Source organism: Saccostrea cucullata, unplaced genomic scaffold (assembly GCF_032062105.1).
Source record: "Saccostrea cucullata isolate Sc308-1 unplaced genomic scaffold, CSIRO_AGI_Scuc_v1 ctg311, whole genome shotgun sequence".
Lineage (NCBI taxonomy): Eukaryota > Metazoa > Mollusca > Bivalvia > Ostreida > Ostreidae > Saccostrea > Saccostrea cuccullata.
Window position 1 is genome coordinate 260,474 of NW_026930660.1, and position 14,706 is coordinate 275,179.

The 14,706-nt window shown below is 35.5% G+C and overlaps 2 protein-coding genes across 3 annotated transcripts; both read left to right on the top strand.

The window, feature by feature from the left end:
- Positions 1 to 936: 936 nt before the first annotated feature.
- LOC134229522 (uncharacterized) lies at positions 937 to 10,467 on the top strand. Its single transcript, XM_062711276.1, has 3 exons — positions 937 to 1,055; positions 9,517 to 9,728; positions 9,986 to 10,467. The coding sequence occupies exons 1-3, from the start codon at positions 937 to 939 to the stop codon at positions 10,087 to 10,089; spliced, it is 435 nt and encodes a 144-aa protein (XP_062567260.1). The 3' UTR covers positions 10,090 to 10,467.
- A 177-nt stretch (positions 10,468 to 10,644) lies between these two features.
- Positions 10,645 to 14,492, top strand: LOC134229521 (cholecystokinin receptor type A-like). 2 transcript variants are annotated; one of them, XM_062711274.1, is made up of 2 exons: positions 10,645 to 10,769; positions 12,652 to 14,492. In XM_062711274.1, the coding sequence occupies exon 2, from the start codon at positions 12,664 to 12,666 to the stop codon at positions 14,041 to 14,043; it is 1,380 nt and encodes a 459-aa protein (XP_062567258.1). In that variant the 5' UTR covers positions 10,645 to 10,769; positions 12,652 to 12,663; the 3' UTR covers positions 14,044 to 14,492. The 2 variants fall into 2 exon arrangements, with proteins under 2 accessions (XP_062567258.1, XP_062567259.1); XM_062711275.1 differs by lacking the exon at positions 10,645 to 10,769 and adding an exon at positions 11,866 to 12,124.
- The last annotated feature ends 214 nt before the right edge of the window (positions 14,493 to 14,706 follow it).

Below are 14,706 nucleotides of genomic sequence, written 5' to 3' on the forward strand. Positions count from 1 at the left end.
AATGCCTGTCGAAATGCAGTATTCAAAGTAGATCATGTCACATGTAAAGAAAGAATCCAGAGAGAGAGAGAGAGAGAGAGAGAGAGAGAGAGAGAGTTAAAATAAACAAAAGCAAAATACAAATAAAACGATTTATTAAATAAGATATTTTTCCTAGCATACGAATCGAGTGTTGTGACCGAACAGAGTCGGAAGGGGGGGGGGGATGGGGGTTGGGGGGTGGAGTGGGTATGGACAAAGTTTCATTAAAGCTTCTAAGAATAAAATATAAGGAACAGAATCAAGGACTTTGATGCAATTTATCATAACATTGATGTTTGAAGTGAAAACTCTGAGCTGCTGAAAGAAACATATAGGTCAAAAGCTCTGCAGAGCGTGTGCTTAAATTATTGTTTCACTAATTCAAAATCTTAAAGATTTCTAATCTGATATAGATTCCATAGTTTTGTGTACATGTCAAATGTCCAAAAATAGTAATTTGTTATAGCAGATTAATAATTTGTTATAACAGATTGATAAAATGTTATAACAGATTATTAATTTGTTATAACAAATTAGTAATTTGTTATAGCAAATTAATGTTTTGTTATAACAAATTAATGTTTTGTTATAACAAATTGATAATTTGTTATATCAAATTATTAATTTGTTGAATCAAATTACTAATATGTTTTAACAAATTGATAATTTGTTATATCAAATTGATAATTTGTTATAACAAATTATTAATTTGTTATAACAAATTACTAATTTGTTATAACAAATTAATAAAAGATACTGCTGCGGCCCTAATACGCTTCCGTAATTTCGTTATCTTCACATTTCATTATCAAAGGTAACAATTTTCAAATATTCTTGGTCGATATTCAAACCAAATATATCTATACTTTTCTTAACGCTCTAATTCCCTTATCAGTGATTACCAGAAGTTCCACAATGGCGGGGATCAGTCATTATTTTGTCACTGTGGCAGCCTTCGCTTCCTCTGTAAACTGTTTTCTAGCGGACAGCCCCTGTCATTTTGACACTACAGCGGTCGGGACGGCCGCATCAGGGTAACAGTATCTGTATTTACTTTTATTTATTGAAATAATCTTCTGTTATTACAAAAGGGTCACTGACCGTATAAATACATATATACATATGATGAGGTATTCCATGTGTCTCGCGCAGAGGGCAAAGGCGATTTAGCGTGGGCTCAGCCCCCTCTCCGCCTTTTTTGCTGGATTTTCAGAGTTATTTAACTTACACGATAATTATTTAAAAGTTAATAAAAAATAAGAAATCCTTGGAAACATCATGCATGTCGTCCTGTAAATATTGTTCTATTCCATAACTTAATTTTACATACAACCATTCACTGTCCAGGATTAAACCGATTGAAGGGTCTGGGAGTAGAGGGTATTAGGCTTTAATATACTACTCCAAATTTGATAAGGATCATAGATCGATAATCTTCTGTTTATAAAATTAATAACAAAATAAATGGCAAAATTCTGTTCAAGTGAAATCAAAAAGTCTTCAACAACTTTGCACGTGCATTTCATGCTATGGGAAATGCGTTTCTCATCACAGTTTATGCTTTTGCTACCATTGCACGATTTTATTCGGGCATCGGTGCTTGATTCTTTCTAAGATTTAAAACTCACTTCAGTGTTTACACTACATTTATCAACACAATGGCCCCTCAACGCGTAAGGTGTCGCCTGACGACAGAACAACTGGGCATATATATTGGAATGCTTGACGCTGGCTATTCGCAACGTATCGTTGCAAATGCACTAAACGTAAGCCAAAACGTTGTAAGCAGGGCCTGAAATAGGCAGCAAACTCTTGGCAAAGCAGCACACCGACATGGGAGTGGTCGTCAGAGGCCGACAACCCAAGCCCAAGCCCATTTTGTGGCTCTTCAGGCACGACGCCATCCCTGCTGGACGGCAACCAGCCTTTGTAACGACCTCCTGGTCATGAACGCCTCGTTAGTTATTATGTTAGTGGTAAAATACACACATATAACCTAGTGATCATTATCAATTCAAACCATGCTGCAGATAGATAGTTTTCATTAGTCCCAAATTAACAAGAGTTATTTCTCGTTAGTCGCCATATTGGGGGTCAACCTGCTCATATTCCTTCAGCATTCAACCAACTTTAACTTTTTATACTGGCAATTGTCGAGTAGGAAGCATTGCTATTCTGAAAAATATAAAGGAGTATTCCACTTAAGTATAGTAGCGTGGTCCCTTTTTACACCCTTGGTTTACTGCATAGATAGTAGGATTGGGTATTTTGTTTGATTTCATTGTGTATAATAAAGTATTTCTAATAATATGATTGTGCATTCATAATGAATTATCAAATACATCAAAAAATACAAGACAATTTTTAACACCCATCGCGCTAAAAATTGCCGGAACTTGTCCCATCCATCAGACTACGGTTTTTCTGTTATATGTAAATGGGCGGAAACATTTAGATTAGATACTATAAAAAGATATTATATGTTAAAGATTCACAATCAACAACTAAAACAATTTTCTATTCATTTCACAAAACTCATAGCAATGTGAATGAACCACGATAACAAGATTAACCAAACAAGTCCATATGCTGACCGATACATGATCGACTGAGTACATTTCAACTGAGTGCTTGCTACCACGTTTACTGTGGGCATTTACCTGTAACGACACAAATCCACGTGGCTTGTTGTGATTCGAGCCAGGTCATAAGAGGTTAATCGCATGTAAATGAAGATAGCGAAGAGTTTCAAAATCACAATACTTTTACTTAGAAAGCATAGAGCACAAGGTTGTTCAACAAAGATATTTTTACTCATGCTTTACCCATATAATATACACATTATATATCAATCTCGACACTGAACAAACATGTGCTCGGTGTTTACGAAAGCTTGAAAGTGTGTACCTGTCAGTGATTTCTTTTGATATTCATGAAAATCAAAGGACCCGAACTTCAAAACACAGCTTCGTATGCTGCGTATATCTATTATTTGACATTTTTAGATGAAGATTCAAATAATAAAGACATTAGTTATTAAGAACATTTAATTTTTAAAGCCTTTGATAAATGTTCGAAATTTGACGAGTAACCGGGGACCACAGATAAGCCGTAAATGAGAATTTTCCTTTGTTAGAGCCTCCTTGATTTAATGATTTTTATTCCATAAAGATTTTCCCCATAATATTTCTGCTACACCCTCTCAAATTTGGTACGACAAAGCAGGAAAAATTAGCAGGTTGACCATTAAAATGTCGGCCGAGGGAAATAACTCGGAGAGAAAATACATCAAATGAAAACTATCTAGTTGTAAATATCAAATTAGTTATAATAAGGACAGATTTTCATGATTAGGTCGTAGAAAACACAAGCAAGAAGGATAAGGAGAAGGGAAATCAGTGAGACCTTGGCTATCACCCTGACAAACAGTCTTAATGAGGTCCTTGACAATATCTGCCAGTAGACACCCTTTGAAGATCGAACAACTTGATGGAACAAAGACAATTGAAGGGAATCTTAAGCTTATTTATATGGAAAACTAGAAAGACAAGACAAAATAGGTTTTCTGTAACAAAACATGTGCAACAGGTTGTTAACTGTGAGGATTAGTACAAGAAACAGAAATCAGAAGACAGTTACACTATACTTAATAGAATAACGAAGTGAAAAAGTTCAGATATTGGTGAGAGATTCTTGTATAATACACTAGCCTCAGAAGCCGAGGAGGAGGCTAAAAGACCTCAGCACAATGTTAAAATCACAAGAACACTTGCTTGGAAGAAATCACCGCAGACCAACTAGCGATGGATGACGAGGCAGGGAACCCTACCACAAAAGGTGAAGTGAAGAGAAATCGGTGGGTGAATCACTCAAGAGAACTCCTAAACAAACCATCAAGAATAAAAAGACAAACACACTATATTAGAAGTAAGTAGTAAAGTATAAGAAAAGTGTAAAGAGAGATAGCTGTGATCATGTTCCCTTCACAAGAGTCGAGACTTCTTAGGCTAAGAAGAAATCGAAGAACGGAAAAGTAGCCGAGCCTGGCGAGATTCCTCTGCAAGTCATTGGGGAAAATATGATGACAATACACTTCCTGCACTAAACTATGGCCTTAAGGGAAGGTACCAGTCGATGGGAATAAAAGACATCTGATGAAAATCCCCAAGAGAAAAGACAAGGAACAAAACACAATCGCCTGCGCATCATTCTTCTCTCCATTCCAATCAGGATTCTGAAATTGTATTATCGTAGTAAGGCAAAAAGTTACCACAGATAAAAGAATTCAATCAGAACAAACCGGTTAAGAAAAAAGTCATGTGCAGAGCAGACGCCACATGGTAATTGACCAGTCGTTATACAGTATCTTAATTTCATCAACTTTCAGAAGGCCTTTGATTTATGATTCGATATGCAAGAGCATGCTCTACGTTTGAACAATTTCTAAAACGAGGTAAATTATTCACAAACAAGTTGATGAAACAAGAATATCAGCAGTCTTGTTTAAAGTCATCTTCTTGTAAGTTCTATGGTCGATAATGAACTTGTCAGCAAATACAATTTATCATTGAGTCAAATGCTGACTGGCGGTTTTCATACTAATTGTTCGTCCATTATTTAAGCTCTGATCATGATTCGACGACGGATTTTTCCTTTATTTCCCGATCATGACAAGGAACACACGGCGGATGAGACCGGTCGGCAGGGGATACTGACTCCTCCATGGTACCTGATCCTACCTCTGATATTTTGGAGGTCCTTGTTTGCTCTGCTCCTATTTTGTATTGTTTTATGGACTTTTGGTCTTGAATACTATTCGTTATCTCCATATGTTTTATAGAAGAAACATATGGAACCTACTCCTTGACAAGGAAATTCCAACCACCTTAACAACTTCATACAATAATAATTGTATGATAACGCTACGTGCCATTCATCAACATCGGTAAGCTCACAGAAGCCAGTGAAGTGCAGATAGATGTTAGAGAATTCTGCTTGCTGTCATCGAGATGTTGTTGGACTGGGTCATGCTTGTTACTTTGTGTTTGAAGGACATTGACTTTGCTGACGATCAAAGTTATGTTCCCAAAAATATGTGCACAAGCAGCTAAAACGAGACAGCGTTGTCAAGGTAGCAATTGAAAAACAGGTCCTCAGGTCAACAGTGACATGACAAATGTCATGTGTCTGAACAGAAGACAGCATACACCAACCACTCTTGGAGAGCATAACGTGACAGATTCAGACTCCTTTAAATAATTAAGCAATATTGTCTCAGCCACTGATGAATCACATGGAGACTTGATAGACATTAAAGCAAGGATTAGAAATTTCACAAGCAACAAGCTCCGTATTTGCAACTAAATTTAAGAAGTATGTGCTCCTCTAAGAATTTGAAATGTGGAATTTGTCACCAACACCAAAGTGTATATCCAATAAATTAAAACCTATTCTACACAAACACCTTCATAAACATTTGTCTGTGCCACATACTTAACAACAGAAAGCCGGTAAAAATCTCTCCTTGGAAATGATGATGGATTAAGAACATATTCAAAAACCATCGGGGGATTTAAAACGTCATGCTCTATAGAATGGAACCTCTGTGGGAATCGTCAGGTTGAACGTCCCAGGTCAACACAGATCTGGGGCAACTGAAAACCCCAACAAAAAACAGAGTGTGCTGGCAGACTTTAACAGGGCTGAAATTTTTGACCCGTACTCGGCACTTAAGACCTTTCACCACTGGAAGGTCTTTTTCGTACCAACACTTACTGCTACAATGACCCTGGTTTATATGGTCTCATCTGAATAACGGTCACATCTGAAATTCGTCGCCTGCGTGGCACAGTACGTGGTTAAAGTGTCTGCTCTTAAATCGCAGAGTAAGGAGTTGGTCCTTGCGTCGCTGTGGGACGTGGTGACCGGTCCTTCTGATGTGACCGTATAAATGGAGGTCCCGTATCGCAGGTATTGGCACGAGAAAGATTCCTCACTGCTCAATGATCCTAAGAGGTCTGAATTTGTAGGCCTTCAGCGACAAGTGGTGGCGTTTCCAAAGGAGTGATAAATTCTCAAGAGGGACATTAAACAACAAACAAACAATCCGAATAACAGTTTAACGTCCCACTGAGGGATCTGAGCCCGAGTCGTAAGAATCAAATTCGTACTCGGCGACTCAAAAACAGACACCCAAACCAACGCGGACGACGCATTGGAAATAAATGATACTTCGGGTCAGGCATAGTAAAAAAATGATTCCAGTAAGGTACGTTGAATGCGGATGAAAAATAATGACGGAATGCACAGGAGCTAACCGATAAGAAGACAATAAAGTTGGAATATAGAAAATAATGAAGAGAATACTGGATCCTGGATACTGGACATGCATGGAGTACAAGATGGGACAGGGAATATAGGATGGTACACATGGGGGGGAGCACAGGATGAGGTTGGGATTAAAAAGATATTCTCTTAAGATAGGATCAAGCAGATACTAAGGGATAAGATCGAGGAAAGTTGTATGATGTAGAGAATAAAATCAAATATTATAGAAAAAGAATCGTACTGGGTACAAAGGAAAAGAAATGGATACAGAGAAAAAAAAAGTTGAAGTGCGGGAATGTGGAGAGTTTGTATGCAAAGTTTTAGACCAAGAAGGGTCATACAAAGGTAAGCTTTCGAAAGCCTATGGAAACAGACGGGAATTACAGAAAGCTAGGTGTTGACATCGATGAACTTCCTATAGTGGTGGTCAACTTAAGCATGCGGGAAACCACACAAGATGGCAAGAAATGTGTCCAGTTAATCTTTACTCAATGTTTTGAAAACAACGTCTTTGCTAAAAACACCTAAAAGAGATTTGAGTACAGAGGAAATGTTTGGGATATCAAGGATAATGTAGTAAAACTAGATAGTGCTATGATGAAGAGAACAAGACAGGGGAATAGAAAGTTATAGGGCGTATATAAAAGACTGAGACTGAGCGGTATAGAAGATGAATTGGGGATGTACCTACTTACTGTAGAATGTAAGCGTGACAAAGGATTGAAGAACTGAGAGTCTGAAGAAGAGGATTAAGTGATGAATGGATCGTGACGTAGAGGGTATGTCAGATTGGAGAGGATATAGAAGTGGAGAGCTGATGATACTATCAGAGGGTAGAAAATCTGGCTGTGCAGGAGTGGTTAAAAGAAAACAAAAGTCTTGGCTGGCTTACGAAAGGGATGAAATGAAGAATTAAAAAACTTATATAGGGTATGCACGAGCATAGGGTAATAGACTTAGGACAATCAGTCGAAATCAAAATTTATTTTTCAAGGTTTATATAGCATTGCAGAGATAAAAAAATTGGACGATGTCATAGAATATAATGTTCGTGTATTGAGGAAAGTAGAGATAATAAAAGAGTTGGAATGGTGAAAATAGAACAAAAACGTTGAGAATAGGATATGCTATCTATGACTGTCTTGATTTACAAAATGAAATAAATGCTCAAATCAAGTTCATCATGCAGAATAATATCGAGAGGAGGAGACGCTTATGCAGAAGGAAGTTTCATTAAAAATGATCTTTTTTTAGTTTGAAGCGGCAATCTCATAAGCACTGCATGTTTGCTTGAAAAAAAAATTTTTTTGGCCTACGTACCTCAAAAACATGGGCATTCACAACTTCCCGTACAGGTTTTGCTATTTGAAAAGTTCTTAAAATGCAGATAGACATAAGGACATAAATACATGTACTCGCAAAATGAGTAGTTGCTATTCCCACTCAGTGACTTCTTTTTCTTTTGATTAAGAACGAGAAGAGTTTGAAGGCATCAAATACGAGGGTTGATTCAAAAGTAATGTCACAACTTTGATAGAATTGCTATAAATCGACGTAAAGCAACAAAATTATACATGATGGAGGCTTTATTTATTTCAAATCAGATCTGAAAAGTTCAAAGGAATATGATGTATACTTTTCAAAATATCGGATTTTAAACAATGCGCGTTTATGGTAGTCGCCGCACCTAAATGTAATGTCATTTGAGGATACACACCGTCATACTTTTAAGCGTTTCCCCTTCTTTTCAAAAAAATATTTGTGATTCGCAAACACTTTCACCAATTCCACTTTCTTCAAGAATTCTTGGTACTATTATACACTAACTCTTTTCATAATTCATCCCTCTGTCAAAATTTTTTGAATAGTAGCATAAGACAAACTTAAAAATTCGCATATCACTCTATGGGCGTATTTGATTTAAACACGAGCTGCAACTCTCGAGTCAGATTTCTTAATCAAACACCTCGAACACGACGCGTGTGATGTAGAATTAGGTCAAGAACATACTCTCCAATTTTACAAGAGTGAACAAGAACAAAGATGGCTGACAATATCAACAATGGAGGGAAAGTGATGTGAGGCAGATGTTTGGTTGAGATTTTAGAAATAAATCAACATTTTAATTAGTAATTAAGGATATTGTCTAATATTTCAGAACCGGAGGCATAAAAATATTGTTTTACTTAAATTTCCGCCACATTACATTTGTTATTCATAGTGTTTAGATAGAAAAAAAATAAACAATAGATATGTGTCAATTCCTCCAATATCGCCCTTTTCCTCACTTTTCCAAAAAAATCATAAATTTAAAGAAAAGCAAAACAACGTCCATTTTCAATGCACTCGAGTCGTGTTCTTGCCGTTTGATTAAAACGATACTGTGTTTGTTTGTGCGCATGCTCAATATGAACCCGACTCAACACTAGAGTTGACAAATCAAATACGCCCTATATGTCTGTCTTTTTTGACAACGTCAGACACCATTGAACGTTTCCGTCCGATCTCCTATCTTCTGGTCTTCTTGTCCTCTGCTAATCATTCAGTGACCAATCACCCGCCCAAAATTGCTGATGATTCCCATATTTTGAAGCAAAAATATATTACAACTCATCTAGTCTTTTTTCCCACTTGTTTAATTTCCCTTTGTTCAATTCAACAGAGTAAAACAACAATATTTATGATCACATATACCAATGCCGTCATTTGATTTTCAATTAAAGACTAGAAAATGACGAGAATTGTGTATTTAAAAAAATTGGGAAATTAGGTGCTTTTTAGAATCTTTTTAATGTGTTTGTCTTTTTCATTCTAAGAATAAATACACTTTAAAACGTGACGTTCCGTTGTGACCCGGCGACACTCTCTATGCTCTATGTTTTTAACATCTATAAAATAAATTCAAATAAACATTATTAAATTAAAATTTTAATGTTAATTAGATTTATATTTGTGCATCTTTTGGTATATTGTATTTAATAATATGACGCCAAATATAAAAGATATGGACACTGTGACATTACTTTTGGATCAACCCTCGAGAAGAAATCACCAACTAAAACAATAAATTATTATAAAAAAAAATTCGAAATTCGTCTCATCCATTTGTAAATCTTTTGTAATGTTTTCTTTTGTACATTATGCTTTTGATAATTTCCATCCCTTTAGACATGTTGAAACGGACCTGACGAATCGCCCCACCTGTCGGAGCGGCCAGATAGAGTGGCATTATACCTACCCCTACCTGCTAGTAACATTTGGTGGGAGTGGCCTCCCTTACACTGCGTGTATCAAGCCAAACTTTATCACTGATGGATTCCAGTTTTATTTTGTTACAGACGGTCAGGAACTTCTCCTTACGTCACATAGGGAAGGTCAAGGTAGGTCACACAAATGTCAAGGTTGATAGTTAAAACTCATATTTAAAACAAAAAACCTTTATATTTATTGTAATCGCAATGTAAGTTTGACACTGTAATTCACTAAATTACTTTGCAATTAATAATGTTATAAATCATGGAATCTATTATAAATCTATATAAAATTATAAATCTATATGAAATTGAAACATTGTAAGCTGTACAAAGAGCAACATATCGTTCTATTTTTATTATTTTTTTGTAAAATCATTTTCTAGACGTATGGTGGTGCCAGAGATCTAACAAGGGAGACAATCTGATAATTAAAGTCAAACCGATAACCACTTATTACGTGGGTGTGTTCGATTTTGCCATACACTGAAGACTATCGTTATGTAAATCAAGTAAATCAATTAAACACGTATATTAAAACCACTTGCAAATACACAATGCGATTTGTCATTCTTTATACTCAGTAATTGCCAGATTTTATCGTATTTCACATTGATCAATTAGTGTAGTGAAGTGAATATCATTTTGTATTGGACTTGTTCTCATTTATCTATTACTGTTTGATTAGATTTTTCCATTAATGGACATTAAGATATTAGCAAGTCACAAAGCAAACCATTAGGAAAGTTTCAGTTAAACACCCGAAAGACTAAATGTTTAAAGTTGTTCTCTTCACTTGTTGCATTCAGAAGCAGGTTTCCACAGCGTTTGGTCCTATTTTTATTACGTATAGATTTACCACTGAAGCAAGATGAACGTATCCTACAGGTTCTGATTGAAAAGAATTTCAAGAATATTTAAAGGATACCTTCCATCGAAATAAAATATTGTTGGATCTCAAACCTCGATGGTAAATTATAAAGATGATCCCCATCGTTTTAATCAGAATGGATCACAGTCATAAACCTCTCCCGCTGGATTCATTACATACCAGTAACTGACAGACCTAGTGATTCACTTTCCCTCAAAATATTTATAACATGATGCACTGATTTGTACAGCAGGTCTTCAAGTACTTAGGGAAACATTTCCGGAACTCAGCAATCCGCAGTGAGAGGATTTCTACATTAGTTTCTCACATGTAGCTTCGCCAGTATAGACAACATTTTATCATGTCTCCATATTTAAAGGATTTATAGAGATTTAAGTCAATTCAGGTAAGATTATATAAATGAATACAGTAAAATTAAATCCAATTAAGGAGAATTATTAATATTATATTTAAAACAGCTGAATGAGACTGTGCGGCAAGTTATAATCTCTTCTCATTTCATTGATATTTTTTGACATTTTAGTATTCAAAAACATACTTTCTGTTAAAACTTTTGCAGATACATGTATGACATAAAATATCAACTTTAATTTGATTTAAACATTTGTTATATATATCTAATGGTTATTCAAAAATAAATTTAATTTTTATTTTCTTCAAATGATTTACTTTTATCACTTGGAATATTCATACATGTATATTAATTCTGAGTTATACTGTATATTTGTTAGCATGTTATTAAAAATATTTTTTTTAAGATCACATTGATTCTTTGCTAAAAACTAGTCTCATAAAATGTATTATATCAAAAATCATTTTTTAACACCATTTTAGGTTTACAAAGAATACTGCAGACTGTGTCAATAAGCCCCAATGTCGATTCTTTAAACCATTTGATAAGAAATGAAGAAAGTAAATTTTCTGATATTTTTGAAACAGAAAACACGAAATTTACAGTATCTACAATAATTTGCAGCTCAGCTATTCTGGCGGATGGGTAATTATAAAGGGTCAAGTGTCCCTTGACCTACAACTTCCGTCTGTTATTTGGTCTTGCTCTTATTTGTTTGAATTAATTTTCTCGTTCTTCTTTAAAAAGTCTTCAAAAGGAATCTGTTCGAAAAGAGAAAGAAATCTTTATAAATATACCTATTGTGATCAACTAATTTGATTTTTCGTGAATGAATTCACATTTAAAAGCAGCTTTTGGTCAAACTGCAACAATACTGGAAAACTTTGTAGGTTTTACTAAAAACATTTAAGTAGACTGATATAAGAATTTGCTTTAAATACAGACAAGAACAAGTATCCCATATTTAGTAAGGAGGTGCTGATATATGTTGATTTCTGTTATCTGAAGCACATGTACTTACCAGCAGGAGTGGTACTTACCAAGATTATAACGTCTCATGTCCTCAAAGTCATCGGGATTTCCAGTCAAGGCTGTTAAAAAGACAATTTCTTATCGATAAAAATGTTTTGCAACTTTATTGATTACAAAGTATGCACTCCAAGTAACAGGGAAAAAGGATATTGTGAAAATACAGCTAACTTTTACTTTTCCTTTAAGAAAGTTAGTGACGAATAATTCATAAATTCAATGAAAGGGAGAATCAAGGATTAGAAGACACATGTAAGTGGTGAAATTTATCGGTCGGCAGGGGATGCTCACTCCTCTATGGCACCTGATCCCACCTCTGCTGTTCTGGAGGTCCGTGTATACTCTGCTCCTATTTTGTATTGTTTTATGGACTTTGATATTGAATACTGTTCGTTATCTCCATATCCTTCATCTGCTTGTTTTAACATCACTTGAAGTCAGATGAAATACAAAATTTAGACCCAAATTAAATATCCAGCCTAGATCAGGTTGTACCATCGGTTTATCAGATTTAACGAATTATTAAGCCTGAATAAACTCGAGTCTAGTTAACGTTATACAATAACTGTTTATAGGAACTACACAAAAAATATTATGTATGTAGTTGCAGGTAGAAATATCAATATCAACTATGGCTATAAAACCAGGCCAGTTTCTTACTCCTTGTTGTTAGAGGGATGCAAGAAAAGTCTTGAATACATTAATAAAAAGCATTGAATGTTGCATAGTTATATATCGAAGTACAAAATTATATGCTACTTCATCTATTCTTATTTCAGACAACTTTTGAAATGGATTATAACCATACAAATGGAACTGGTGGTTGGTTTACGAACACCTCTTTTCAAAATTTGACCAGGAATGATTCTGAAAGTGAAATCTTCTTTCTTCATCGGACTCCATTTTTTATTTCTTCTGGACCAGTGTTTGATGAGGTTAGCCACAACTTTATGACATCTGTGTTGCTACCTTCCCTTGTGTACGTCAGTATTCTGCTTCTTGTTGGTATTCCAGGAAATCTCATGGTTGTTTATGTGTACTCTTTACAATGGCCAGGGTGTGCAAGCACATCACGAGTGTTTATTTTAGCATTGGGATGTTATGATTTACTCAATTGTTTATCATCTTTAACGACAGAAATTGTGCTTCTATCTCGTTTCCTGGATTTTGACTTTCCAGTTTGGTGTAAACTATCAAGATTTGTGACAGCTTCTATTAACAGTGGCTCCACATTTATTCTCGTTGCCATCGCAACGGACCGCTTCCTTAGGATCTGTAGGATACACAAGGACCCGATCTCAGTGGATCTGGCCAGGAACCTCGTTATCATTTCTATATTCTTTGCTGCCATGACGTCATGGCCTGCGCTGCTACTTTATGGCACGTTTACGGTGACATTTCCACTGAAACAATTCATATATATTAGAGGAAAAACTTGTTTAATATCAGACAGTATGACAGAAACGATATATCCTTTAATATTTGTAATATTTTTGCTCTCTTCTCATTTTATGGTCGATTTAGTTCTCATTATCCTATATTCTTTCGTTGGACAAGCAGTTTTCCGCCAACAAAAGTTCCAAAAGTCTGTAAAAACAAAATCTGTTGCAGGCAAGGTTCCCAAAGCCGAAAATGAAAACAAGGTAGAGGCATGGCAGACTAGCTTTACAGCAGACGACTTAGAGAAAAACCCACAACCGCTGAAGCAATCAAGAGCAAGAACATCAAATAGAATCTCCTTTGTGTTTTGGAAAAAATTATCCCTGAATTCTAAAAAAGCGAAATTGAACAATAAACTTTCAAGTCCAGACAAGGAATTAATGAAAGAACTTAAGGACTCGTTAAAAACTCGCTCGTCGACAGATTCAAACGCTCCCAAGTCCAAAAGGAAGATTCATGCGGGAAAGACCACGTTAATGCTATTCCTGGTCACCTTACTGTTTATTTTATCGTTCTTACCTTACTCCATAGTCGTTATTCTACGATACACGGATCCAGAATTCTACACCCGTTTGACCGCTGTGGGTAAAGGAGTGTATAATGTCGTACTTCGTTCATACTTTCTGAATTCTGTTGTGAATCCCGTTGTGTACTGCTTCATCAGTAAACAGTTCCGAAAACGAAGCAAAGACGCTCTCCGTTCTCTTCTGTGCTGTGAACGCTATCAGTAGTCATCAATGATACGTGTGCGTCAATTATTGTAACGTGACAAACATATTGAGGTTAAACTGATACCTGAATTTCAAGTTAAAAACCCAACCTATTTATTGACGCCATACGCGTTAAAGATTTTTAAGTCAGGGATTTTATTCATTCGACAAGGTATCGAGAGATTGAAATGATCTTGAAAATACTTTTTATTTTAGTGCTAATTCATAAAGATATAACGATGATAATGGATAACATAAAGGGGTGCAATGCATCGATTGTCCTGATGTCGACTAAAGAAAATACACCACTTTCAAGAATTCATAATACATGTACATGTACATCATATTGATGACTTACAAAACCTCCTATATTAAGGTGAATAGTTATGCACGAATCTAGATAATGAATAGCATTGCTTTAAAGATACATTATACTATTTTGTATTTTTAAGAAGATTTTTGTGATTGAACATTGTTCGTTTTCTTTACCTGTTACACACTAAAATGAATATAATGTATTTCAGCCATTTGAAAGTAGAATGAAAAATACGTCCCAACATCAAATAGTATTCAAGCTTTAAACTCTATATGAACAATAAAAATCAGGAGCAGAGCAGACACGGACCTCTAAACCATCAGATGTGAGATCAGGTTCCATGGAGGTTTGAGCATCCCCTGCCAACC